At 43.4% G+C, this 22,207-nt stretch overlaps 3 protein-coding genes across 3 annotated transcripts in view; 2 read left to right on the forward strand and 1 right to left on the reverse strand.

Annotated features, from left to right (window-relative positions):
* The first annotated feature begins 7,423 nt into the window (after window positions 1-7,423).
* LOC106815751 lies at window positions 7,424-9,332 on the forward strand. Its single transcript, XM_014820259.1, has 2 exons — window positions 7,424-7,731; window positions 8,085-9,332. The coding sequence occupies exons 1-2, from the start codon at window positions 7,593-7,595 to the stop codon at window positions 8,414-8,416; spliced, it is 471 nt and encodes a 156-aa protein (XP_014675745.1). The 5' UTR covers window positions 7,424-7,592; the 3' UTR covers window positions 8,417-9,332.
* A 172-nt stretch (window positions 9,333-9,504) lies between these two features.
* On the forward strand, window positions 9,505-11,377 carry LOC106815750. The gene is made up of 3 exons (XM_014820258.1): window positions 9,505-10,085; window positions 10,257-10,405; window positions 10,659-11,377. Exons 1-3 carry the CDS (start codon window positions 9,898-9,900, stop codon window positions 10,781-10,783), a joined length of 462 nt encoding a protein of 153 aa, XP_014675744.1. The 5' UTR covers window positions 9,505-9,897; the 3' UTR covers window positions 10,784-11,377.
* Window positions 11,378-16,311: 4,934 nt separating this feature from the next.
* The window catches only part of LOC106815744 (uncharacterized protein K02A2.6-like), an 8,457-nt gene continuing 2,561 nt past the window's right edge, over window positions 16,312-22,207 (reverse strand). The window contains exon 3 of the mRNA XM_014820253.1: window positions 16,312-16,490. Coding sequence (XP_014675739.1) covers window positions 16,312-16,490 — 179 coding nt within the window. The remainder of the gene's footprint in view (window positions 16,491-22,207) is intronic.

The raw sequence follows: 22,207 nt of genomic DNA on the forward strand, positions 1-22,207 counted from the left end.
TGAGTTGGACCAAGGGGATAGGAAGTTGGGAGAATTGGAGAGAAACTATGAAGCTAGTACAAAAAGCTATGCAAGACCACGGGCTTGGCCCAGCGAAGATGGCTCATTTGATCCTTGCAGGATTTCAGCAGGGGTTGTTAGAATCTAGGAATGAAAGGGTTCATGATGCAGAGAAAGAGCAAGTCACAGTTCTGGAAAAACTAGGAAAGATAGAGAAGGAGACATCCAGACAGCTTGAAGAGGCTGCCTCCTTCTCAACCCTTCTAAAAACCAGTACTGCCAAATTTGAAAAGATGTCTGCAACATTGGCTGAATTGAATGAAAAATTAGCCCGCCATGAGGAAAATGCAATAGAAAGAGAACAAGCACAGTCAGACCCTCCAAAAAACATACCATCCAGTGCTATATTAAGCGCATTGAGATGTGGAATCCGGATATCAGAATTGAGAGTCAAAGAAACAATAAAACCTAAGCGGGACGATCTAATAGATGTTTTGGGCAGCACAGAAGAGGGAAAGCCCGGGGTTTAGTGAACGTGCAACAATTGCCGCGTGGCCGCCGGTACCTATGCGTTTCTCACTTATCGTTTCCGGACAGCAGTCGATTTGCATAATTAATTAGTTTAATTTTGCTTTCTGGCGCAGATTTCCTCTGGAAAGATGAGACCCATTGGCCAGAACCACCTGGAAACTGGTCAGAAGTGAATGCGGGTGACGTAGAAGTGAAGCGTGAAGTCAAATCAGCGTTTACTATACAAGGAGATCTTGACACCTTGTTCAGTCGATATTCGACTTGGAATGATCTTCAAAGATCAATGGCATGGTTGACACGGTTCAATACATTTTGTTATGCTTGGTACCTCAGGAAAGGTGACATTGAAGATCTGCCATCTGGCAATTTGTCAGTCAAGGAACTGCGAGACTCGACGTTGGTAACTGTTGGCTATGTGCAAAGACAAGCATTTCACAAAGAAACAGGGACGTAGTCAAGTTAAGCGATATGACTGCCTCATTACTTGTCTTACGACGAGGGCAGTGCACATTGAGATTGCGCACAGCCTAGAGACAGATTCGTTTTTAGCAGCACTCCACAGATTCATTAGTAGGCGTGGAAAACCAGAAAAGATTTACAGTGACAACGTTACTAACTTCAAGGGAGGTGATCGAGAGCTGAAGAGGGCATTACGGGAGTTGGATCAATAGAAGGTCGATCGTACACTGTCTGAACAGGAAATTCAGTGGTACTTTAACCCCCCTGGAGCTAGTCACATGGGGGGCGTTTGGGAAAGAGTCATACGCTCCATTCGTCATCTGATGAAAGGCATTGTGAAAGAACAGTTAATTATTGACGAGACTCTTAACACTGGTGGCTGAAATAGAGAAAATACTGAATGACAGACCGCTTACACCAGTGAGCAGTGATCCTACAGACCAAAAGGCTTTGACACCCAGTGATATTCTGTTGTTGCGAGCAAACGCAAGTTTGCCTGCGGCGTTGACAAATCGTCGAGATTGTTATCTTCGTAGAAGATGGCGGCAAGGACAGTACCTAGCCAGTTTGTTCTGGAAAAGATGGATCAAGGAGTACTTGGATCAAGGAGTACTTACCGTTACTCCAGATTAGACAGAAGTGGCTTTCGTCAAAGAGAAATCTCCAGGTCAACAATCTTGTACTAGTCGTGGACGAAGGAACGTCACGGGGCCAGTGGCCGTTGGCTCGAGTGGTAGAAGTGTTTCCAGACAAATCCGGGCATGTTCGATCCGCAAAGGTACGAACGGTTTCGCCGTGTTACGATAGACCTATAGCCAAGTTGTGTTTCTTGGAAGGAAACGGTGAACATTCCATTGGGAACAACGTGAATTCTCAACGAGATGTCGGTGGGAAAGGGAACAATGCGGTGAACCAAGCTGTGGTGGATGAGAAGTCGCAGACATGTAATGACTCTAGAAGAAGTAAACGCATGCTTCGAGTTCCTCGTCATCTGGAAGACTATATATAGACTCGCTCTGTGCAAAGCAGTGCAGGGTAACTGTAGTAGAAGTGTTAGGTAGTTGTGTTCAAGATCATGTACACTTGGTCATGTTTGAGTTTGGTTACTTATTTGTTTATCTATTATACGTGGTTGTTAATGTGTGGTAAGGAAATTAGCCAAATTGTTTGTGATCATATTACGTACCGTTAGAGTTAGTCAAGTAGTTGACATGAAGTATTCTGTCACTGTATAGGTAGAGAATGAACATACAGTTTGAGTTTTTGGTACGTTCATTGGGGGCCGGTGTGTAGCGCCAGTTTATGTTCGGAAATAGCGAATTGCGAGACCGCGCGATGCGAGTAGGGTAATATCTGATGACTAGTGGATTATGGGTCACCGGAAGTGGGAAACATTACCACAGTGGCAAATCGTGTGTAGCGAGGTCAGGAATTCCGAGAATGCTCAACAGTTTGGTACGTTTAAGTAAATAATATAATGCAAAATAATAGTTGTCATGACTAAATACCAAGCAATGTGTCAGATACATCGGGGGTCTGATGAAGATCAGGGCAGTCGGTGGCGTTGGGTAAAAATAGTGTATGGTGCGAGTGGAAGTTGGCCTGGTCAGTGCCCGCTGGTTGCAAATTTATGTTCGTATGCAAACGTGGTAGCAGATTTGCCCTACGGGTAAAGTGTGTGTATCTGGTAAAGATAAAAGTGGAATGCACATTCAGTAGTAGGTAAATCAGTAAGGTTGTATTTGACAGATTTGCAGTATGTGGTGATCAGTATACAATGGTAGCATGATTTATTGATATAAGCAAAAACAGTTATCAACAGTTAGGTTTATAAGAACTTTTGTTTGGTTTGTTGTAGAAACCACGTCGTATTGTAACGAGTTCAACGATTCAAGTAAAGGAGTTCGTTGATTCAGGCAAGATGTGCGTAGTAAAATAAAAGAGTATTGTTGCTATACAAAAAAGTTGACTTCGTCGCTACAGGAGCATTATTAATTATCATTGTATTGCAACTCGTATTATTACGCGCTTTGCAAATGCGTCACGAATTTGTTTGCTCGTTGCAGACCTACAGGTGTTTTACGAGTGCACCCCGTTCGAGGAGGAAGTCGCCGACCTGTTGGTATCACGGTATACGCTATACCCGTTCCACCTGCCGATCGGAGCGCCATGGATCGCGTTCATCAAACGCATGTGCGAGACGAACGCAGCATCAGCGCATATGGGTTGCTCGCTCAATAGCCCCCTTTTTGAAGCATTCTAATTATTCGCTTCCCCAGTATGTCACGTTAATGTGCCACCAAGTACAAGTCGACACTCATACCGCACCCACCGTCTGCATCTAACTGTGCGTCCCTCGGGGTTGGCATCGTGCCGCTGCCACCGCCGGGTGGCGTACACGAGGTTGATGGATGGTGGGAGGCGGAGGCGGTAGCTGACCACACTCAAATTCTTGAGCCGTTACTGGACTCACCCCTGGCGAGCCACCTTATGCCGGCCGGACTATTTGTTTGGTACTTCTGGGTCAGCCGGGTGCCACCGCCTAAGCACTTCCGCTTCGAGGCGTTCGCAGTCCCCATCGCACGGGGCACCGGAGGGACACCGGCTACGATTCACCGGAGGAGCCGGTCAACGATATCGCCCACCATGATCTGGCCGCAAACGCCGACGCTGATCTGGCCGCCGAGTGGCTGTGATGGTGGCCGATGCCTGCACACCATCCGCGTCCACTCCAGGGTTAGCGACCCGAGCACACCTCCACGATTGGAGTGTGCGACGGGTACGCGCTAGACTCCCCTGCGTGACGCGCCCTGAGCGGCGAGATACGTAGCCAACCGACGAGCCAGCCTCCACCGAGCGAAGCGACGCGTCCCGGGATACGGCGCCGCCAGCCGGGTGATACAGAGACGGAATCTACTGCGATCGTCCGTGTAACCGCGATGCGCGAGTAGTATAGTAGTATAGTAGTGGTGGTGGTTTGCGTTGTATATAGTTTAAGCAATTGATTATCCTGGTGGTGGAACGGTCAGTAAGTAAATGTAAGCGCGAAACCCTATGTGTAACGGCATAGGCGATTTTTTTTGTTGGTATTGTTGTAATGTGTATTGAACGTGTACAGGTTACGTGCCACATCCGTACCCCATACGCGTACAGTTTTATGGATGATATTCCAACGTGCCAGTATCACGCTCTCGCACTCGACCAAAATTTTGTTTATATGATCGGGGCGATCACAAGGTTCTTTTGTGGGGGGAGTAGTGTAGCGACGCTGCGCTCCAGCTCATTAATTAGGCACATTGCCGAGTGAGCGGAGAGCGTACGACAGCTGCTGCCAACAGCGCGACAGTCGGTGGCATGGCCACAGGTATAGGTGTCGAACGGTGACCAGAGTTAATGGTCACTTAAGAGAGCAGAGAGCGGGGTACGTGACTAACAGTAGACGACGGAGGTTTACTGATACCACACAACACTTGATATATACATGTGTCAACTAAACGAGACGCAGACCCACAGCTGTACATTTAGGCATTTCATTATCTGACATAGTGGTTGTGTAGAGTAATATCAGATCACATAATTCCAATTAGTCGTGCGCTGGCGTGACGCACATCACTGACGCTGTTGATATCTACTGTGACGTAATGTTATGACGTCTCGGACAGGATTTTCTATCACAACTTGGATGCCCTTTAGAGTAGATGTTGTCTTTTAGCCCGTTTCTGAGATACATTGACAGATCTTTATGATACATTGATAATAAAAGGGATGTCAGATGATAAAAAGAATATAAGCTTTGTTCCGTTTCATGTACGATTTTTGTTACTTGACGAATAATTTTGATTTTACCGCTCGCCTAAGGCTTGCAGTAAATCAAACTTATTTTTGTCGTAACATAAATTTAATATGAAACGGAACTAGCTAATATCCTCTATTTCATATGTTTTAGGATGGATTCAAAGGAAGATACATCAACGCGTAGTTTACGTAAACGAAAAGCCGTACAATTCGAACTTAGGATCTCTTCAAAACGACAGAGGCCATTGAAAGGTGCTGAGACATAGAAATTGGAGAAAGCGGCTAAAAGACAATCCTGAGCTGTACAAACTCACCACGAGTATGAAACGGCGCGTGTCAAGGCCATAAGGAAGGAACTTAAAGAAGAACAGGGATCAAAGAACAATGCTAAGGTCAAAGAAAGAATGAAAAAGTACAGAACAAAACAGAAAGCGGAAGGAGTTGCAATCAAGACAATACACAAGGTAGTGACAAGAACAGAAGGGGAAATTTTACGAAAAAAGTACTCGTATTTCTGACCGTCGTACATGACAAGTCAGAAAAGAAGAACGACAAACGAACAAAGACGTATGCGCTATAAAAAGAAGAAAGATCAGCTCAAGCCCATGAATGTAGCGCAGACTGGTGAACATCCTAATGTAACATGCGTCAGCAAAACCAGTGTATTTCCTACAGAAATGGCGAAACGCAAAGCTCTTTCCAGATCCAAGAAGACTCTACCAAACAGCCCCAAACAGTTCTCCAGTGTTGTAGCTTCATTAATCGCTTCTGCAACACCAAGAAAAAAAAGCGGAACTTCGCAAGAAGATGGTATGCAGCCCAAAAGTGAAGAAAACGCTAGACATCCCCGAGTCTATGAGTAGTAACTTAAGACATAACTAGAAGAACATGAGCAACTCTGATGGCGATGACTTTGACAGCTCAGATGATCTGCAGCTAGCTCTGCAACTGTCCGTGGATGACATCCAGGCCACAGACGACCGGTAGGAGAATTTCATTGAAATACTGTATATTCTTCCTGTCAATTTTTGTTCTTAAAATTCTATCATACCCTTTCGTAACATGATGAACGTTGAGGCAGTAATTATCGTATTTGACTGGTGTTTACAGGTCTTTGGCAGATATCCTGTGTAGGCAGCGCACAGACGTCATTTGTATTAAAAAAATTCAAATGTCAATGGCATCCGTGGCAGAGAGTGGGATACACTCAGATCGTTACCACGCAGACAATTTGACACGACAGCTAAGTTAAACTTTATGCCATCTTCCTTTTTTATGGTATGTAATGTTAAATATAGAATACAAACGTCCCATTTGATGCATTGTTTTTTGGATTGCATTTATGGTGGTATGGACTTAGATTGAAATTTATAAATTTCTTAGATTGTGCTTCATGCTATGTTTTTCTAAGCCGTGTTTTCCATCAAGGGGTGGTAGGCCTACTGGTGCCATTTATTTAAGATCTTGCAAGCCACAATGAATTAGACCCCTGCTCCTTGGATGGAATTGCATGGGGCGGAACCAGATTCACAATATCTAGCTCTATTGCCCAACCCCTGCCCCATCCCCATTATTTGGGGGGAGGGGAGGAAACATAATACTTGTTTTCAGTCCTAATCTCTCCTTTTTGTGGTTTCAGAATGAAGAATATCTCATAAAGTGGGCTAATTATCCCAGCAACTCCTAAATTATTGAAAGCTAAATATGCTTATTAACCTGCTAAAGGACAGATTATCTAGCTATTGTCCACTGCTCCACTGCAGATGGTCATTAAAAAATTATATTATATGTGACCCGTCACATCGAATCGGGTCTTAAGTCGCATTGTTTACTTTTGAGCTAGACATGCTAGAACAGTGCATTGTTCAATTTTTGGTCGAGTACGGGATTTTCACGAGGAGGCTGACAAGGCAAGAGACGAGGAGGACCAGAAAGTGGATGACGACAATGTCTGGAAGGAGCAGGAAGACGATGATTTCGTCCACGTGGACACGACACTTAGCACAAACTCGAGGCAGAGGATTTCGTGCTTTGCTCACACTCTGCAACTGGTTGTGGGAGACGGCCTGAAAGAAATGAAGTGTGTTGACAGACCATTTGCAAAAGTCACGAGGATCTCCACGCTCTTGCACAAGAGCACATTGTTCAAGGAAAGGTAGGTGAGTTAAGGCTGTTTAGTTTATTCAGAATACTTGTTTTTTGCATGTACATGTGTTTGACTTGAAAGTGTGTAATTAATTTGCAATTTCGAAGGCAATTGAAGAATAATTAATAATGGTCAGTTTTCGTTCCATTTAACTCTCATTAATAATGGCAGCAAGAAGTTGATAAACAACAAAACATGCCAGTATTGTATAAAGCGATATCAAGTATTCAAGGGACTATATTGTACATTGTTTTCAACAACCTTACATTGATGGTCAATACCAGTCTTGAATGATGCACTGGTATCAAACTAAGCCATGGTGAAAGTAATTCAATGATTGTGTCCTGTAGAATAATATGTGCTCTATTAAGATTGATACAACCTCACAACAGTATGATTTGCATAGCAAAACGTCTCTGCACATTTTTGTTGAAATGTGCATTGTTATTTTATCTATTTTAGATCATAAATCAAAACTCATTGATTTTAAAGCTTATTTGAGAAAAACATATTTATAGGTAGGTTAACATATTCTTTACTTAGGTGTCTTACTTTTAGGTTTGAAGACAAGTTTGGAGCTGTCCGGACCATACCTGCAGCAGTGGCTACTCGGTGGAACTCCACCTACCATCAAGTCAAGTCCCTGCTGCAGATCGAAGGCATGGATTGCAATGCATTGGCCGAGGTGTGTGATAGTCAAGAGTTCTCACACGCTCTAGTAACTCGACATGAGTGGGGGCAACTAGCTGAGCTTTGCAAAATTCTAGAGCCTTTTGCTGAAGCCACCAACCTAACTCAAGGTAAGATTCATATTTATTCACAAGTTACAACCTTGACCAAAATGCTCAAACCTAAAAAATCAATGGTCAATTCCATGGCAACATCAAATCATGGTGGAGCACTTTCGCTCTTGCTAGTTACAATCAAATATAAGCTGCAATTAATTGCAAGTGGAGTCTCATGTAATTTATTGAATAATCCAAACTAATTCAGAGGTTAGTTATTGTTACAAATCTCTAGAAATAGGTATTTTTTCATTTTACCAATGTTAAAATGCTACCAAAGGACCGTACAAACTCGCATCCTCTAATTAATCTTGTACACGAACTTTGTGAATGTTGATGGTCACTATTAATATTATTTTTGGTTACAGGCGATGAAAGTGTCACAGTAATGTTACTGGATATCAACAGCCACTTATGGAAGTGGGAAGACGACGCGAGATTCTGCAAGCCACTGGTATCAGCGCTTCATACCTCTTTGGAGAGACGCTTCAGAGGAATCTTTGTGAACTGCGAAATAGACGAGAACCAAGGCAGTGGGAGCCATCAAGAGCCTTTCGCTGAGAAACTCTACCTTGTGGCTGCTGTGCTGGATCCACAATACATGCTGCACTGGGTAGATGCGGATGTGGTTGTTGCTTGGGAGACAGATCGTGTGAGAAAAAATTTGAAGCACACACTTACAGGTATGTTGAATCAGTAACCAAAGGTTAAAGCTATAGCTTGCATTTTAATATTTCTATTGTATTTAGATTGTATTCTGTATTCTTGTTGGAATACGGACCAAAATTCACTAAACATGGTGAAGGAGCTTCCAAATCTATTATAATTATTGCAGGAGCTTTTCATTGTGAACACATAGGTCACGTGTAAAATAATTTGTGTGTCGTTTGTAATATATGTTTGTCTTCCCTATTCCCCTGTACAGAGTTGGTAATAACTGAAGCGGAGCGCTTCTCTTCCAACGAAGATCAAGATGAGGCAGCAGCAGCCATGCACACCACCAGCAGTAAAGATGAGGATATTCCGGCAAAGGTACCTTGCTTGATGGCCAAATACAGGGCCATAAGGCGTCATTCCAAAGGTGGAGAGTGTGAGACCTCAAGAATGCAGATATCCAATTACTTCAGGGATGAGCAACATCATGGGCTGGATGCGGTATTATTTTGGAGATGATGGTGCAGCGCAGCACAAATACCCTTCCCTGCATGCGTTGGCAAGGAACATCCTGTCTGTTCCATCAACCAGTGCTCCTGTAGAGCGCATTTTCAGCAGAGGAGGGATCATAATGAGGCCTCATAGGGCACGACTAACTCGTTAGAAGCCTTGATGCTCCTTAAATGTAACGAGCATGTACTTTAAGGAGTAATTTACTCAAGGAGAGATCTGTTCAGACAGTTGTTGTTGAGAGTTGTTATGCACTATGCATTATAATCATTTATAAATAGTACAAAAATACATGACTGTATGCATTGCTTCATTCAATGCAATGCAATGCAATGCAATGCAAATCAAATCAAATCAAATGCAATGCATTGTATGCATTGCTGTAGTAATTGCTTCATTCGCATTGTTCGCTTGTTAATTAAACTTTGTTCATGAAACTTCGCTTGTTTATGATTACTGATGACAACAATCGCAAGGCAGCTAATACAGTGTATACGCGCATTACATACATTGTATAAATCGACCAAATGATGACTTACGTGTAAGTCATCATTTTCCTAAGTCGACACAAATAGGCTGGTCCCAAAAGTGTCGACTTATGCAAGTTTTACTGTACTTTCTATTTCATGCAAACAAGTGACAGATCCAGGGAGCAGGAGACACCCCCCCGTTTTTAAACAAACATACATAAAAGTGAGTGGCCTTGTCAGTCTGTGACCCCCTTTTTTATCAAAACTGGACTCGGACTCAGACTCGGACTCGGGTGGCGTGGACTCGGACTCGGGGGGTGCACACTCGACTACAACACTATGCTATAGGGTGTAGTAATGTGTCTGGGACAGGAAAAGAAGCAAAGAGCTTTTATAGATTGCCAACAGAAAAGAAAATTAGGGATATCTGGCTTGCAAAAATCAGCAGAAAGGGCTGGGTGCACACGAAACACACGAGGCTGTGGGAATCATTTCGCACCAGTGTTTTTGTTTGTGCCACACAATATAGCAGCTTGTGTTGGATCATATGGTTGGATGGCAAGGTTCCCGGGCACACAATATATTGACAAACATCGTGACTGCCAATATACTGAAGAGGGACATCCCTAAGCTTGCTCCAGAGGAGCAGACGTCGAGCCTTGAATCGTATCACAACGTTGTAATACGCTTTGCACCGAAGTCAGTTCACTTCCACTATTCAGCTATGAAGGCTAGGTAAACAGCCAATTACTTTGCCTTTATAACGAAATGTCCTATTAAAATAAGCTCTTCAACATTAGGTTGAGGCCGAGTTAAAAGTTATTGGACAATAACATGTCATATATACTTGGAGGGTGTGTGACTTACAAATGCCACAATATTGACCTTGTGTGTACCTACTTGCAGATTAACACTTGCTATCCTTCATTTTAATGAAAACTCTGCGAGAGAACAACAGACAAACAGCGATGGAAGCAAGCAGTTCAGGATTTCTTACCCAAAATCCAAGAAAGGAGGTGCTATTGCGAAGGAGGTCAAAGTACCATGTACTTACAGTATGTTTCACACAATGAATATAACACAACTTTTATTATCTTTTTGGCATGTTTAATGAAAAATTGCCCATTTTACTTGCACAAATAATTCTCTAGTTATATGGTAACTTCAGAAATAGTCCACAACAATTATTTAGTCATGAAGGTGATCAGTATAATATATAAACAGTTCTACATATTGTACATATCGTATATATTGCACATTTCTTATGTAATATTAATGTGCAAGCCTACAATAATTATTTGATTGCAGACTATGTCAGAGAACTAATGGCTATGGTTATACTGCTCAGACGCCAGTACCCCAGCTATCAACGAGCCAAGACCCTTATAGACCACACCAGCAGCTGTTACCTCAACCTACACACGGCTGGATAAGCAAACCGTCATAGACCGGCATCAATGTCGCTTTAATAAATGACTGTGCTAGCTGCTACTTGTTGCTACAATTACATGTACACCTTAGCTATCTGTTACATGTTGCTAAACAAATGACAAGATTTTGAAAATTGCTAATTTGATGACGTGACATAATTATGGGTTCCTGCTAATTTTCTGAACAGGGGTGATTTTATGTGATTAGGAGGTAACCATAATTAGAAAGGTAAAAATGCTGTTTTAGAAGGACTTATTCGCCATAATTCCTAATTAGGCTAGTTCCTGTGTCAGTAAATTGGCATTATCCGGCTGTTGTAATAAATTGCAACTGCAATCTAAGCCCTGGTCTTAGCTAAATAGCTGTGACATGACATGTTGCTGTCTGAATCTGATATATATATATACCTCATCAGAATTATATACCTTATTTAAAAGACATTCCTATTTAATTTCCAAGTGTATAGTTCATGTGTGAAAACAGATTAATCTAATGTTTCCCGAACGTGTTAATTATAATTTGTTTATTAAACTAGATACTTAAAAAGATATTGGACTGGATATTTGATTAGGAAAACAGAGTAAACTTAATCCAAATCCTTAATCCATGTTTTCATTATTTGTTTAATAAACTGGATATTTGAAACCACACTAATCTAGATGTGAACTTTTTTATGATTCGAGTGAATGCATAGGCTGGCAAAATGCAGGCTGGAATAGTTCTTTGGTCACTCACATTAGATCTTTGGTCACACACACCTTCCATTTCCAACAACCAGATCCTCCTGCAGAAAATACATCTGCTACCGCTAACCCTGGTCCCATATAAAGTCCATCGCATGATGATTCTACTAATAATTCTAGGCCTACCGCTCTCGAGAAGCCATCCCCTGGTCCCTTGAATTCTAGCGGACCAACCAGCTCCTCAGATGCTGACAATCAGTCAACTACTCCTAGTCCTCAGACGCCTACTGATGCTGGTAAAACTGGACCCAAGCTAGGCCTAGTCCTGAGCCTGTTAGGCCTACTGTATTGCAATTAGTCCATGTGTACGATGATCAATTGGTTGGCAAGCATTGTGTCGTCCAGTACGATAAGAACGGTTTTCCAGGCATCATTGAGGATGCAGATGAGGAGTCTGTACGTGTAGATGCCATGTCTAGGGTACCAAGAAGCATGTGGGGGATGATACGGCGAGAGAGCAGAGCGACCAAGCGTGAGTGAGCGAAGCGAGTGAGGGGGCAGGGGCGTGTAGAGGATTTGGACCAGGGTGAGGGGTCTAACCGTAACCCATACTTGCGAGTACGCGAAGAGGGGGTCTGGGGCACTGTCCGTAACCCTAACCCTTACCCTAACCCTCCCCCAGAAAAAGTTTGAAATTAGACCCCCTTAGATGCGTTTTCTGCGCGAGCATAGTGTAGAGGGTATTTTAACTCATATTGCAGCAAGCATTTATGTGTTAAATTTGATCAGTGGCGCGACCAGCCTTTCGGTATGGGGCGAGGGGGGGGGAGGCAAGACCATCAAATGTACCGAGAAATTACATTACACTGAAATGTTTTAAACCTTATATATTTCTGACATGATCATGTGGTATTACAGAAGCACATTCACATATCAAATAACTATTGCAGGCTAGAGAAAAATATGGTAATTTCAAAATACAAATCTTGTGATAACTCGAATATATTTCAAACTTGAAAGAATGTTTGTATTCGTATGAGTATGTCATTACAGAAGCAAAATAAAATTAGTACTTTCTTCCCTAATGAAACATCCGGTTACATACATGTATGACATATAACAGTTGCAGGCCAGAAATATATCTCTAACAATGTAAAAATCAAATTCTTGTAATGACTCTGAGATGTTTTCTTTGGCAGGAAATTCAGAAGAATAACTGACAAATTTGAATAGTTATGTTAAACATAAAAATGGGTCATGATCTCATTGCGGCCAATCAACAATTACTTCCTGTATGACGTCTTTTAGCGTATGGCTTGTGTATGATAGTCCAGACTGTAGCGGCCAATCAACAATTACTTCCCGTATGACGTCTTTTAGCGTATGGCTTGTTTATGATAGTCCGGATTGTTCTGGTTTTAGTTCCGGTTTTAGTTTCGGTTTTAATTTTGGTTTGGGTGGGTTTCGGGTGCAAAGCAGTGAACGCAGGGAGTAGGCTTTGTGAGTTACGACGGTCGAGTGGTGTTTATACGGTTCAGTGTGTAACGGAGGAATACCAGAGTCAACGATACGGTAATTACTAATACAAGGTCTAACTTTTGTACGTCATGCAGCGCACAGATATATGCGCTCGCGATTAGATTCACCTCACTGTATATTTAGTCTAGTTACGCTATGTATTGTACGATGCAGTAATGTAATATAATGTATATGCATATGGGATCACTAATGACTCGCGTAATAGAAATAGTAGATGTATTATACCACGGACGAGTATCAACAGACATGATGTTTAAGAGGGAAATAGTCACAGGAGTTTATTTTGTTCATTTTCTTTTGTATTGTAGTCAATCTTTCGTCGATGGTAGAATAAATGATGAACGAATGAATTGGTGTTCAAGACTAGGACTGCTGTTGGTATACGCGTTACATTATTGACGTATCGACGTAGTGACGAGCAGTGGGGATATACGCCATGTCGACCGACAAAGAAGGTGTACAGGATGACCCTGAGGCCAGTGGAGCTGATCATGATGGACAGTCAGTCCAAGGCTCCCGCCGAAGACAGCTCACAGGGAGATGGGTGGAAAGTTGTCTTTCCGATAGGGGGCAAGAGGGCGACCCAACGCAACAGAGTGAGGCCCATAGACACAGCGCACGTGGATCGAAGGATCAGATTGACGAGGCCAGTGAGTCAGTGGGAGGCGCTTCGTCTGCAAGTGGTGCAGCGTACAGCGACATATCATCCAAGCGCTTGAAGGAAGAGCAGAGAAGGGTTGAGTTGGAGGCAAGGAGGTCGGCATTGAGGAGGATGCGGGAACTCGAGCTGGCAAAGCTTTCCTTAAAGCTAGATGAAGAGGAACTTCAACTCGATACGGACATCGCTGTATCCGATGCTAAGGCCAAGGTGTTGAACAGGTTCGAGCAGGCAGAGCACATCCGGTGGGAGGAAGATTATTTGCCCAAGAACAAGAATGAGCTGGGAGTCAGGAGCGATTGTTCACCTGTTCTACTGGATCCTAGTGCGGGATCATTCAAGCCTGAAGGCATGTATGTTCCTGCAATGGGAGGCGGGAGTCCTAATTTACCTAGTGCGGACATTCGTAAGAGCATGGACCTTGTCGACCTGACCAAAGATGCCTTACATTCTGTCGTACAGCACCTCAGGAAGCCGGTGCCAGAAATAAAGAAGTTTGGAGGCAATGCACTAGAGTTTAGAAGGTTTCTTCGGCAATTTCAGGCAAAGGTGGGAGCCAATACGGATGACGATGACGAGAAGATGAACTATCTAGAGCAGTTGACACACGGTGAGGCTCATAAGGTGGTTTCAGGATTTGGTCACCTGACTGGAGAAAAGGCATACAAAGCAGCGATGGAGCAGCTAGAGGAGCGCTATGGTGATAACGAGGTTATCGCTACAGCCTTCATCAAGAAGGCACTCGATTGGCCCATGGTGCGAGCTGGAGATGCGCAGGCGCTCGACGAATTCTCCTTGTTCCTGGTAGAATGTGGGAATGCTGTGGAGAGTATTGGGGCAGGAAGTGTCCTGGAGTACTCGGAGAATGTCAAGAGACTGATGGGAAAGCTTCCATTTCACCTACACGACAGATGGAGGAACATAGTTCTGAGAGCAAAGGAAGCTCATAGAACTGTGAAATTTGCTGACTTCGTTCGTCTCGTGAAAGCAGAAGCGAAGAAAGTCAATGACCCCACATATGGCAATGCAGCAGTAGGGATGCACAGGAGTAAGGATCAGTCGTTAAAGGGTGGCACCGCGTTCAGGAGGAATAACTCCGTTCTCAATGCTGTTTGTGAAGTGTCAAGGCCGAAGACAGTCACTGAATCGAAATGTTCATACTGTGAATCTAGATCTCATTCCCTGGAGAACTGCAAGGGCATAGTGACTGTGAGCCTGCAGGAGAGATATGATCACTTGAGAAGCAAAGGACTTTGCTTCGGGTGTCTGAAGAAGGGCCATATGGCAAGGATGTGTAGAGTCAGACGAACATGTGATGTCTGTAGAAGGCAGCATCCCACTATTCTTCACGACGAGTCCAGGAGGCCATCAACTGAGACGGCTAGAGACCGCGGGACCGAGGAAACTGAAAAGAAAGAAGAAACCCCCAGCGTTTGTATGAGCTATCCTCTTGATACTAATGGTCAAGCAGGGGCCGGTGATGTTTCATGTGCTATGGCTATAATCCCAGTAAGAGTAAAGCTGAAGAACAGATCTCACAGCATAGAGACATACGCTTTCTTCGACTCGGGTAGTAGTGTGTCATTTTGCACGGAAAGCGTGATGAGGCAGTTGGGAGGCAGTGGTAAGAAGATTCAGCTTACATTGAGCACCATGGGTGAACCCTTCAAAATGAGCACATATGCGCTGAATGGTCTTCAGGTTAGTGACCTCGTTATGGAGAACGTCATCGACTTACCAAGAGTCTACACGAAGGAACGGATGCCTGTCACAAGGGACCATATACCTACACAGGAAGAAGTATCCAGGTGGTCGCACTTGTGTGAAGTACGCATACCAGAGATAAAGGCGGAAGTTGGACTTATGATTGGAAGTAACGTACCTGATGCCTATACTCCATTCGAGGTTCTCACAGGTGCCACTGGATCACCGCATGCAACAAGGACCAGAGTCGGATGGATCGTCTGGAACGTAATTAGAGACAACCCCACCCCTGAAGTGAACAGGGTACACATCGAGGATAGGATTCGAGATGATACGCAGTTAGAGGAAATGGTGAGAAAATGCAAATGGAACATTTCTTGTGGTCTGTTGGCTTTGCAGTAAGAATAAACAACTACCGGGAAGACAGGGAAGTAATGATTGAGAGAACAAAGAAGTTCTGGTCTCTGGCATCGGGAACGCCTGAGTGGACGGATGTGAGGATAATTTCTCTCATGAAGGAGCTGGGAATCTCAGCACCTGTCTTGGATTCGGATCTAGAGTTCCAGGACATGACCAGCATGACGGAGGCAGATCTCCTCAAGACCATGCTGGAGATGGGAATTCTGAACAATGTTTAAGGTTGGATTTCCTCCCTTCCTTGGAAACATGATTCATGGTTTGCCAAAATGGCATTTTCAGTGTGTATTTAATTCTCTTTTTAGTGTGCATTTGAATCTCTTTGTTCTTGAGATGCAAGTGCAAAACCTTATTTAATCCTCCTTTTCTTGAGGAATGTGCATCATATTGCATTTTTATGGACATGCTAAAGGCATGACTTTCCAAGTTTTTGTGTGAGAGTGTGAGTGGAATGCAGTTGAGTTTGAAAGTGTGAGTAAAAGTGCGAGATAGACCAGCCACAAGACGAGGTATCCTGTCGATAGTGAGTTCAGTGTACGATCCCCTTGGAGCGGCATCTCCCTTCGTGCTGATCGCCAAGTCCATACTTCAGGGATTGTGTAAACGGCAAGTTGGATGGGATGAGGAGATCACAGGTGCCGATCTGAGACATTGGAACGACTGGCTGAGTCAACTTCAAGGCCTGGAAGATGTGACGATCAAACGGTGCTATAAACCACAGAACTTTGGCAATGTTGTGTCTTGTCAACTGCATAGTTTCTCAGATGCTAGTGACATGGGTCTTGGAATGGTATTCTATCTGCGCCTCGTTGATGATAGTGGACAGGTTCAATGTTCCTTTCTCTTGGGAAAGGCCAGAGTCGCCCCCTTGAAGGCTGTAACAGTGCCCAGGATGGAGCTCACCGCAGCAGCGGCGGCCGTGAGACTCTGCAAGGTGATTTCGGAACGGCTAGGTTATTCCATTGATCGGATCTTCTACTGGACAGACAGTACATCGGTACTGCGGTACATAGCCAACAGGAACTTGCGCTTCCATACGTTTGTCGCAAATCGGCTAGCTGTTATTCATGAGGCACACAGGTCCTGTGGTCACTTAGGGAAGAACGCGATCTTGTCTGTTATTCGACAGAAGTACTGGATTCTAGGTGCTCACACTGCTCTGAAAGCTCTAGTCTCTAAGTGCGTGACATGCAGGAAATATAGGGCTCCCTGTGGCACACAGAAGATGGCTGACTTGCCCAGTGAGAGATTGATCCCTGACGAGCCACCGTTTAGCAGAGTCGGACTGGATTTCTTCGGGCCATTTGAACTGAAGCACGGAAGGAGTATGGTCAAGCGGTACGGAGTAATCTTCACGTGCCTGGTCACGCGTGCAGTTCACCTGGAGGTAGCGTTCTCACTCGATACGGATTCGTGCGTTAATGCCATCCGCCGATTCATAGCTCGCCGAGGTAAGCCTGTTTTTATGAGATCGGATAACGGGACTAACCTCGTGGGCGCAGAGAGAGAGATTAGAGAAGAGATCCAGAGGTGGAACTTAGATAGGATGCACGGGGACATGCTCCGGATTGGAGTTCAGTGGGAGTTTAACCCACCATCGGCTTCACATTTCGGCGGTGTGTGGGAGAGGCTCATCAGATCTGTACGGAAAGTGTTGTATTCCGTTATGCATGAGCAGACTGTAAGAATAGACGACGAAGGGCTGCAGACGCTTTTTTGCGAGGTAGAGGCCATCTTGAATGGACGTCCGCTGACAGCAGCATCCGACAGTGTCAACGACCTTAACGTGCTCACTCCAAATCACCTGTTACTCCTACGTCCGGGAGAGTGGTTCCCTCCAGGAACCTTTGTCAAGACAGACAACTACTCCAGGAGAAGGTGGAGACAGATCCAATACTTGGCGGATCTGTTCTGGGAAAGATGGAGGAAGGAGTATCTACCTCTTCTCCAAAGTAGGCAGAAGTGGGCAAAGGAGAGAAGAAGTATGCGGGTTGGTGACCTCGTGATGATTGCGGATAACTCACGCTTGGAACATCGGAAGAATCCAAGATGTCATGAAAGTCAAGAACGGCATTGTGAGGGTGGTAAAGGTCAGGACCGGCTCGACACTATTTACGCGTCCTGTGGCAAAACTTTGTCTCATTCTGGAATCAGACTTTAATGATTAGTGTGCGAGCTGTGTAGGGATGGACAGTTTCGATTGTTACATGCTGTGCATGCTACTGCCGCTATCTCTTTTGACCATGGCATCGCGCCCATACATTCCATCATTGCTCTTGGCGGCATGTTTCTTAACGAACTTCCATAGGTCGTTCAACTCTACGGTCATCCCCTTTTGCCTATTGCTGTAGACGACGTTCCTGCACCTGTCGTCAACGTACAACGGTAGCTTTCCCACGAATTGCATGAGCTTGTCGGGATACTGCAGGACCATGATGATCCATCAAATGACATGAAATACTACGAATATCATTGCATAATCGCATAATACAAACATGAAGATAATAATGGAAATAGTAGTGTAGATGAACATATTTCATAACTGTTCAGGGCCACAAGAAATCATATTTATAACTTACAACCCAAATACATCTTTTAGAAACACATTTTGTCTAGTCCATATATATATATATATATATATGCATATGTCCAATGATCTTAGCTTCCCATCCATGTGGATGTATACTAAACAATCCTTTTCATTGCATGTGATTTGTTTTAGCTGGAATGCTGGAATCTTCGCAAATGCTGCGTTGGCATAAAATAACAACCATTAAGTAGCTTTGTAAGCTCGTGCAGGGCGTCGCATTACGTTCACGCGTGTCCTCACACTCATCCTCTCCTCCAGGGCGTCGCAGTACGTTCACGCGAGTCATTACAAATTCAAATTCAAATTGAAATTGAAATAAAGTTTATTGCACAGATAATCGTACATCATACAGGCAAATATGGTACAAACTACGATAAAACAAATTCCTAGGCTCATAAAAACATCATAATACATGATAATAAATGTTTCGGTTATTTAACATAAATGAACGTTCTATCCAAAAAACAACAAGACTTGAAACTACTGTAATAAAATACAAACTGCTAAACTACGTTCACGAACAACTTTCATCTCACTATCGCGGTAAGTATCGCGTGCCGTGGATAGTAACGTATGGTATCGGAAACTGCACGCACCCTCAGTTCATATGTAGGACTAGTAAAGTCTGGGTGTTCGTCTAAACCTATCTGTATTTAGCTTGCGATATGTGCTGTGATTTACTTCATTATTTGTATATATGACCATTTCTCTTTTGGGTGGATCTTGTCGTAGCTTCAATGAATGTTCGATAAACACTTTGACAGTTGGAGGACGTCGGCCACATGATTTGTGATGAATAACCATTTTATGCATGATTTCCCTACAAATGTTAAGTGTCGAAATTTGTCTTCAATCTTTTTTCTGATGTCGTTCGTCGCAGTGGATGTGGTGTCGCTCCTCCATACACTGTCCATCGTACAGCACTTCTCTGGGCGACAATACCGTTCCACTCAGATTCTTGACCTGCAAGGAAATCGCCATACTTCACACGAATCACAATATCTATTCGTGCACCTCTTCTTTTCACTGTGCCACGCTTCATCTTGAATAGTCGCTCCATTTCGTCTACCTCGACTTCTCTTACATCGTTCATGTGTCCTATTTCGAAACGTTAAATGCCGTGAGTCATGCTGTCTTGACCTCGCAGCGTTAGCTTATACACGCTTCATTGAAACTGGGGCGCCTCCGCCGGGCGGGCCGGCCGGCCATTATGGACTATTTGGATGTCAACTGTGTGAGGGTTGATTTTACCCCACTGTCCATCGTCCTCTCATGACAGCCTACGATAAGCAGCTTCGTAAACGCATGCTTCGTATTGAAGAGGATGCGATATTTGTGGGAATGAGGAGCACTCATCTTTTGCACACGTTCCTTACATCTCAAGAGTCCTCGATCCTCAAAGAGGCCAAGTTAACTTAATTGCGTCGACCATATCGTGCGAATAATCCGAGAAGAAGGAATCCGTTGGTGGTGCCCTAGCCGGCGGAGAAGGATTCTTATGTGCTCGCACCTCGGGTCTATGCCCGGCTTACGGCCTTATTACAGCATAGTACGGCGTATAATCATGCATGTTGCATTTGTGTCTTACAACGGGTTCGAGGCGCGACCGTACACCGCTAATTGTTCTTCTATTCGAAACCTACGACATTACAGTGCTAGGGGTTGCTACAATAGCTACACCCCATGGGGTTGGAGTTCCACATCCCTGTATAGGTTGCAAAATTGCACCCCACTACAGGGTGCATTTGTGCACCCCATTGGGTTGCAAATTGCACCCCTGTATAGGGTTGCAAGTTACACCCCAGTATAGAGTGCATTTCCCGAGCATATTCGGTCACAATTGCACCCTAAGGGGTGCACGTTTCAACATATATGCATGGGTGCAAATATCAAGCCTTGCTCCCATGACAGCTACAAATAGACACACAAATACTATGTATATTCAGTATTGCAATTTATGTATCACGAAACAATATTGCTGTAAAAGAAAGTATGAAGTCATAAACAATATATGGGAAATGTACACCAAGTTTTACCATGAAAAATGCCACAATTCCTTGCAATCAGCAAGAACGAAACTCGTATCTAAGGACTGCTATGTTAATAAGTAAATCGCTATATACCATGCATATATAATGCATATATATACAGCAGCTATAATAAGCAAGCATATATATCGACTACAAAAAATTACTACATCTTCAGTGCACTCCTTATAACAAAGTGGTTGCGAGCAGTGAAATTACTTTAATATCTTACAATGTTGTTATATCAAGGTTACTGAAAATGTCAATAACTAACTGACGAGCCTACCAACCAGGAAAAAGACTGTTACAACGACAGTTTGTTATACATATATCAGTGTTCTTTATAACGAGTCGACTCTATACATGTATCATCAAAATGAACAGATTCTTGCATCTGCACGAAGTCGACTAATATTTACTTTCATTGTAATAGGTGCATAATGACGATGATCATGTACAATTGCTATACAAAGTCATTTCAAATATAATCACTTCAAACTGACATGTTGAACAAAGAGATTAACTCCAAGTAATATTTGCTGAAGAAATGTAATTGCAAGTACTTTTTCACTTCACATAAAATCATGACCTCACATTTCGACTCATGTGAATGGTCAATTCACCAATAAATCATCCAAACTATTGATACAATACGGTCAAGTGAAATACACGTATCTAGACGTGTTATAAAAACAATCGTTACTGTTGTGTTGTGTATTGAAATCTTGTTTACAATATTGTGCTGCCACCTATATGGTGTTATGGTAACTATGTAGGCTACCCATAAGTCTCTCTCTTTCCGGTGTACCATGTAATAACGGCATGCAATAAATACGAGTTCCATTTACAAGAGCAGATTATTCTTTATATAAGAACTTTGAATACAATATCTGGCGACGAGGATGTGCAACAACACCCACTGCATCAACGGAAGACAAGGGGGAGATCGGATGTGAATCTGTGAGTAGAAAAATTCCTCGCAAAAATTTACTTGTCGAACGAGACCACACGTCCTTCTGCGACCGTCTCCACGGAAGATATGGCCTTACCGAACTTCCCAGCCTTCGAAGTGCAAGCCGACAACAACGTTGGACCCAGATGGGACAAATGGATTTCCCGATACGAGCGACTGATCACGGCGATGGACATTGCAAACCCCGTACGAAAGCAAGCCCTGCTCCTTCACTATGGTGGACCTGATCTAGACGAAATCCATGACACGCTGACCGTGGAGGCACCCGACGAAAATCACGATGTTTACCAACGATCGAAAGATGCTCTCACTGCCTACTTCACGCCAAAGAAAAACACAGCATTCGAAGTATATACATTCAGGCAGGCAGCACAACTCGAAGGTGAGAAAATTAACACTTTCGTTACGAGACTCAGAAAATTGGCGAAATCATGTGATTTTTCTGAGCCAGAAAAGGAATTCAATTCTTTCTCAAATTTTCAATGATATTACACTCACAGGTATACAAGATGAGGTTTGTATGCACGATACATGAACGGCCATTTTATATGTTACTCAACTTAAATTTCACTTAATAAACCTATTCACAATTCTTGAAACATTTGTCAGTTAATTCTTCTGAATTTCCTGGCCAAAGAAAACATCTCAGAGTCATTACAAGAATTTGATTTTTACATTGTTAGAGATATATTTCTGGCCTGCAACTGTTATATGTCATACATGTAGAGTAACCGGATGTTTCATTAGGGAAGAAAGTACTAATTTTATTTTTGCTTCTGTAATGACATAACTCATACGAATACAAACATTCTTTCAAGTTTGAAAATAATTCGAA

Source organism: Priapulus caudatus, unplaced genomic scaffold (assembly GCF_000485595.1).
Source record: "Priapulus caudatus unplaced genomic scaffold, Priapulus_caudatus-5.0.1 Scaffold1191, whole genome shotgun sequence".
NCBI lineage: Eukaryota > Metazoa > Priapulida > Priapulimorpha > Priapulimorphida > Priapulidae > Priapulus > Priapulus caudatus.

Excerpts from the sequence above, each read along its gene's own strand:
- LOC106815751 (XM_014820259.1), top strand. The coding sequence starts at position 7,593 with ATGGATTGCAATGCATTGGCCGAGGTGTGTGATAGTCAAGAGTTCTCA. Across the intron at positions 7,732-8,084 it reads AGCCACCAACCTAACTCAAG|GCGATGAAAGTGTCACAGTA; the intron begins GTAAGATTCATA and ends TTTTGGTTACAG.
- LOC106815750 (XM_014820258.1), top strand. The coding sequence starts at position 9,898 with ATGGTTGGATGGCAAGGTTCCCGGGCACACAATATATTGACAAACATC. Across the intron at positions 10,086-10,256 it reads TATTCAGCTATGAAGGCTAG|ATTAACACTTGCTATCCTTC; the intron begins GTAAACAGCCAA and ends ACCTACTTGCAG. Across the intron at positions 10,406-10,658 it reads CAAAGTACCATGTACTTACA|ACTATGTCAGAGAACTAATG; the intron begins GTATGTTTCACA and ends ATTTGATTGCAG.